Genomic DNA, 6,582 nt, shown 5'->3' on the forward strand with positions numbered 1-6,582 from the left:
TTTTCCTCTTTAAGCCGGGTGCTGAGCGCCAGCCACCGCCCCCTTGGCCTTTTCCCGGCCACCGCCCGGCGCCCGTCGCTGTCCCTGTGCCTGAGAACTGGGAGGATGGGGCTAAGCCGCTTGCCTGACTTTTGATCCGCCAAGTAATCACTTTGTCCGTGTGGCGCGTGGCCCGTTGCCGGAGGCTTCCCCGCGCGTGGGGCCGTTTGGTCCCCTCCGGAGTGCGGTGAGGCGGGCCAAGCCGGGACTGCCTGGTTTGGGGATAACGTTCCCACCCCCACCCCTGTTGCAGCAAGGGAAATTGAGGCTGAGGGAACTGGGCCCAGGGACGGCGAGCCGTGGCTGCCTCTCCAGTCCGGGCCCTGAAGGGCTGCTCGTGGATGAACCAGACTGATTTTTAAGGGGTGAAGAGGGTGCGTTTCAATCGGATGCTTCTGGAACGTCGAAATTGTCTTCTTTGGAAAGAACCATCCCCTCTTTGGGCTTCAGAGGCCCAAATTGAGGCGCAATGATGAGAGGATGTGGTGGTCTACTCTGATGTCAATCTTGAGGGCTAGGTATGTCCCAACATCTCTTATTACTGCTGCTAATGATGATTCTAATAGCTACCATTTGTCGAGTACTTGTTGCATGCCAGACGTTGCACAAAGCAGGTTACACATATGATCTCATTTAAAACTTGTGAGGTAGGCACCTGTTGTTATCCCCATTTTCCAGGTGAAGAAATCTAGGCACTGACATATAACTTGGAATCACACTGCTAGGAAGTACTGGGGAAGGGAAATCAAACCATGGTTTATCTCAAGTATGTAACTGTTACATCTATTTAGAAGTCTGCCTTTGATAAATTTGCCCAGCCATTTTTAGAATTCACTTACACTTTATGCCTGTGTGAACCCTTTCATTCTTTTTTGGTATATGCATAATACAAGTTCATTCTTTTTTTTTTTTTTTTTGAGACGGAGTCTGGCTCTGTCGCCCAGGCTGGAGTGCAGTGACCGGATCTTGTATTTAACCTGTCATAGCAAAGATGACTAAGTGCCTTATTCCCTCACTAAATATCTCTGTAAAGGAACCTGAGAAATCACCTTTTTTCCTCTTTAAGCCGTAAATTTATATTAATAATATCCAAATCCATGTTGAACCAGTATTTTTGAAGATTGACCTTCAGGATAAACTAATAGCACAATCTTCATGCCCTTTCATTCTTAACTAACTGAAAAGGTTGACTTTTGTACTAGGAACCCAACGAAGAAAACTTGTATCTTGTCAAGCTAGGTAACCTGGCTGCCATTGACTGAGACCAAAATATCCCAGCAGTTTGTCCTCAGCTGCTAAGCTGCTATGGTTAGAATCAAAAGTAGAGTTTCTGGCCTGGTGCGGTGGCTCATGCCTGTAATCTCAACACTTTGAGAGTCCTAGGTGGGAAAATTGCTTGAGCTCAGGAGTTCAAGACTAAACTGGGTAACATAGTGAGAGTTCGACTCTACAAAAAAATCGTAAAATTAACTGGGCATGGTAGCACACGCCTGTGGTCCCAGCTACTTGGGAGGCTGAGGTGAGAGAATTACTTGAGCTTAGACAGTTGAGGCTATAGTGACACGTGATTGTGCCACTTTACTCCAGCCTGGGCAACAGAGTGAGACCTCGTCTGGAGGAAAAAAAAAAAAAAAAAAAAGGGTGAAGAGACAACCTACGGAATGGGAGAAAATATTCATGATCCCTACATCAGATAAGTGGGCAAGGGCCCGAAAAGACATTGCCCAAAAGAAGACATGCAAGTAGCATGGGAGGCCGAGGTGGGTGGATCACCTGAGGTCAGGAGTTTGACACCAGCCAGGCCAACCTGGTGAAACTCTGTCTCTACTAAAAATACAAAAATTAGCTGGGCATGGTGGTGGGCACCTGTATTCCCAACTACTCAGGAGGCTGAGGCAGGAGAATCACTTGAACCCAGGAGGCAGAGGTTGCAGTGAGCCAAGATCATGCCATTGCACTCCAGCCTGGGTAACAGCGAGACTCCGTCTCAAAAAAAAAATAAAAAAGAAGACATGCAAGTAACTAACTGGTATGTGGAAAAAAATGTTCAACATCACTAATCATCAGGGAAATGTGAATTAAAACTACCATGAGATATCACCTCACACCTGTCAGAATGATGATTATAAAAAAGCGAGATAAGCATTGGCAAGGATGTGGAGAAAAACCCTGTACACTGTCAGTGGGAATGTAAATTAGTACAGCCATTTTGGAAAATAGTATGGAGGTTCCTTAAACATTTTTAAATAGAACTCTAGAACTACCATATGATCCAGTAATCCACTTCTGGGTATATATCCAAAGGAAGTGAAATCTGCATGTCAAAGTATCTGTACTCCCATATCCATTGCAGCATTATTCACCATAGCCAAGACATGGAAACAGCCTACATGTACACCAATGGATGAATGAATAAACAAAATGTGAGATATATATATATGTGTGTGTGTATGTGTGTGTATATATGTGTATATATGTATGTGTATATATATATACACACACGTACATATACACACACACACAATGGAATACTGTTCAGCTTTAAAAAATAAAGAAAGCCTGTCATTTGCAACAATATAGATGAACCTGGAGGACATTATGCTAAGTGAAATAAGCCAGGCACAGAAAGACAAATACTGCTTAATCTCACTTATGTGTAGCATCTAAATAAGTCAGGCTCACAGAAGTAGCAGAATAGAGGTTACCAGGGGATGAGACAGAAAGAACTGGAAGATTTTGGCCGAAGGATACAAAATTTCAGTTAGGCAGGAGGAATAAGTGCAGGAGATCTATTATACTATATGGTGACTATAGTTAAAAATATATACTTGAGGCCAGGCGCCGTGGCTCACACCTGTAATCCAAGGACTTTGGGGGGCCAAGGAGGGTGGGTCATCTGAGGTCAGGGGTTTGAGAGCAGCCTGGCCCACATGGTGAAACCCCATCTGTACTAAAAATATAAAAATTAGCCAGGCGTGGTGGTGCATAACTGTAATCCCAACTGCTCAGGAGGCTGAGGCATGAGAATCACTTGAACCTGGAAGGCAGAGGTTGCAGTGAGCCAAGATTGTACCACTGCACTCCAGCCTGGGCAACAGAGCAAGACCCTGTCTCAAAAACAAAAACAAACAAACTATATATATGTGTGTGTATATATACGTATATATGTGTATATATGTGTATATATATACGTGTGTGTGTGTGTGTATATATATATACACTTGAAAATTGCTAAGAGAGTAGATTTTGATTATTCTTACCACAGAAAAAAATAAGTATTTGCGGTAATGGGTATATTTTGCGGTAATGGATGTGTTAATTAGCTTGATTTAGCCATTCCACAATGTGTATGTCTATCAACACATGTTGTACATCATGAATATACACAATTTTTATTTGTCAGTGTTTATGCCATAAGTAAATTAAATAAAATATATTTCTTAGAATGTTATTTATAAAAACAAAGCAAAAAAACAGATCTGTCCAAATATAACTCATAAACTGACTCTCATTATTTAACACTCAAGAGTTGGCTGGTATCAGGACTTTCATAATGCCACGGCCATTAAACAGTTTTCATGAATCCAGACCTTCGTTACCCATCTCTTCTGCTTCTTCCTCACCTTATGGACTTCTTTCTCATGTACACAGAGTGCAGAATATCTGTCTCATGAGTCAACAGCCTTTGGGCAGAACCCAAAAAATTAGATGAACTAGAAACATATTGTTGCTAAGTGGCTCCGTTTATCAGACAATTCTAAAATGCCTACTAGGCTGCCTAGCTGCATACTTTTCCGCCTAATGTACAGGACCTCCACCTTGTGACTGTCAAAACAGGCTCCTAAATTATTTTGCATCATTTGGTGACAGGCAGTCTATACTCTTTTGCAACCAACAAGTAACCAATAAATGTTTGGAATATACAAGGAACATGGCATTGTTTAATATAATTGAAAAAGCAAGCTCGGACTTTGAAACTTTCCTGAATTTGAATTCTGTCTCCACTCCTTAATCACCTTTAAAAATTTAGGGCATGACGTGGTGGCTTTATGCCTGTAAACACAGCACTTTGGGAGACCGAGGCGGGCGGATCACTTGAGATCAGGTGTTTGAGACCAGCCTGGCCAACATGGTAAAACCCCATCTCTACTAAAAATATAAAAAATTAGCCGGGCATGGTGGTGCATGCTTATAATCCCAACTCCTTGGGAGGCTGAGGCAGGAGAATCGCTTGAACCCAGGAGGCAGAGTTTGCCATGAGCCAAGATCCCACCATTGTACTCCAGTATGGGCAACAAGAGTGAAACTCCATCTGAAAAAAAAAAAAGAATTTAGGAAAGTTATTATCTTCCTGCATCTCTTTTCTCCTCCTATGTAAAATGAAAATAATAATGTCTAATTCATAAGGAGTTTCATAAGGACATGATGAAAGCCCGATGCAGTAGCTCACGCCTGTAATCCCAGCACTTTGAGAGGCCGATGTGGGCGGGTCACTTGAGGTCAGTAGTTCAAGACCAGCCTGGCCAACATGGTGAAACCCCGTCTCTACTAAAAATACGAAAACTAGCTGGGCGTGGTGGCATGCACCTGTAATCCGAGCTACCCGGGAGGCTGAGGTGTGAGAATCACTTGAACCCGGGAGGCAGAGGTTGCAGTGAGGCATGATCGCTCTGTCCCCCACTCTAACCTGGGGGACAGAGCGAGACTCAGTCTAAAAAAAAAAAAAGGAGAGAGTGAGATGATATATGTGTATATACTACTACCTTGTTCATGGTGGGAGTCAAATACATATAATTTTAATTCTAGAAGTGCTCCACAGGATCATCCTGGGGCTTATTTAGAAGTTGTTCTAGGTAGGTTAACTAGTGATCAGCATAGAATTTTTCATTGTTTAAATAAAAAACTCTTATCAACTCTAAACCTGTAGGTTTCAAGAACAACAGCCAAATAACAGAATTTTTTTTTGCTGGCAGTTTCTTCAGGATTTTCCTCACTATAGAATACTAAGGAAAGCATATGTTATCTCACAGGTCGCAGGACAAATGTGTAGTTGCAATACAGGATGGAGGATCCAGTCTTGCCTCAAATGGAGAGCAAACTAAGGAGCTATGTCTCATTTAATTAATGCAAATAGTGAACAAACTTATGCATCATTAGCAATTAACTATAAGACTGTTCCTTAGAGTACAGAGTGAGTACTTTTATTGTAATCAAAACTTACAACAAGATTAGTCTGATGCATATTTAATAACATATGTAATTGTTATGGTGTTGCATTATAATTAGGCCCTACACATTAAATTGTTTACATAAATGACTGTAATTGGTTATTTTTACACAGCCAAACACATAAAGCGTTTGCCTGCTCATTTTATTAATTTTCTGGAATCTATAATCATGCCAAAGAGAACAGTTTATCTGAAATCCTTTACTACTTAATCATGCACTCACAAACACACTATTCAAAATGACACAGCAGGATTTCCCTTGGTACTGAAAATAGCTACTATTCAAGAGTTTCTGTGTATATTCTGTCATTTAATCCCTAAGAAACCCTTTAAGGGAGATGTTGTGACTCCCATTTTACTGATACAGAAGTTGATACTTAAGAGAATGTAAGTAGGCAGCATAGTGGATATTCAGACTACTACCACAATCCCTGACACTACTTTATACCGTCTCAGAAGGTAATGGATCACAGCAGAGATATGTAAAATTAGTTTAGGCGAGAGTGGCTCTGAGAAATACAGGATATATACAGTATATCCAAAGGGAGAATGAATCAACCTGAAAAAGAGAGAGGTTAGTCAGGAAAGGAACAGTAATGGAAGGGCTGGAGCTGACTTAGTGCCCGTTCAAGGAAGACAGCCTTGGCCAGTACATTTCAGGCATTATTGCCCCATTATAGCCCACTATATTGTAGAGATACTTATCAGACTAATGCCATCTAATATTTAAATTTTAGAACTAACTCCTGTTATTCTGATTTCTTTTCCTTTTTTGAGACGGAGTCTCCCTCTTGTTGCCCAGGCCGGAGTACACTGGTGCCATCTTGGCTCACTGCAACCTGTGTCTCCCGGGTTCAAGCAATTCTACTGCCTCAGCTCCCCCAAGTAGCTAGAATTACAGGCATGCGCCACCACGCCTGGCTAATTTTTGTGTTTTTAGTAGAGACAGGGTTTTACCATGTTGGTCAGGCTGGTCTCTTACTCCTGACCTCAGGTGATCTGCCCACCTTGGCCTCCCAAAGTGCTGAGATTACAGGCATGAGCCACCACCCCCGGCCTTATTCTAATTTCTTTTCTTTCTTCTTCTTTTGTTTTTTTTTTTTTTTTTTGTGATGGAGTTTCGCTCTTGTTGCCTAGGCTGGAGTGCAATGGTGCAGTCTCAGCTCACCACAACCTCTACCTCCTGGGTTCAAGCAATTTTCCTGCCTCAGCCTCCTGAGTACCTGGGATTACAGGCATCTGCCACCACGCCTGCCTAATTTTGTATTTTTAGTAGAGACAGAATTCCCCATGTTGGCCAGTCTGGTCTTGAACT

At 42.1% G+C, this 6,582-nt stretch overlaps 1 protein-coding gene across 1 annotated transcript in view; it reads left to right on the forward strand.

Annotated features, from left to right (window-relative positions):
* Positions 1 to 13: 13 nt before the first annotated feature.
* ACACA (acetyl-CoA carboxylase alpha) overlaps positions 14 to 6,582 on the forward strand; it is a 355,889-nt gene continuing 349,320 nt past the window's right edge. The window contains exon 1 of the mRNA XM_011990217.1: positions 14 to 557. Within this exon, the coding sequence (XP_011845607.1) occupies positions 520 to 557 (38 nt within the window). The 5' untranslated portion in view covers positions 14 to 519. The remainder of the gene's footprint in view (positions 558 to 6,582) is intronic.

The sequence above is a fragment of the Mandrillus leucophaeus genome, unplaced genomic scaffold (assembly GCF_000951045.1).
Source record: "Mandrillus leucophaeus isolate KB7577 unplaced genomic scaffold, Mleu.le_1.0 Scaffold374, whole genome shotgun sequence".
Classification (NCBI taxonomy): domain Eukaryota; kingdom Metazoa; phylum Chordata; class Mammalia; order Primates; family Cercopithecidae; genus Mandrillus; species Mandrillus leucophaeus.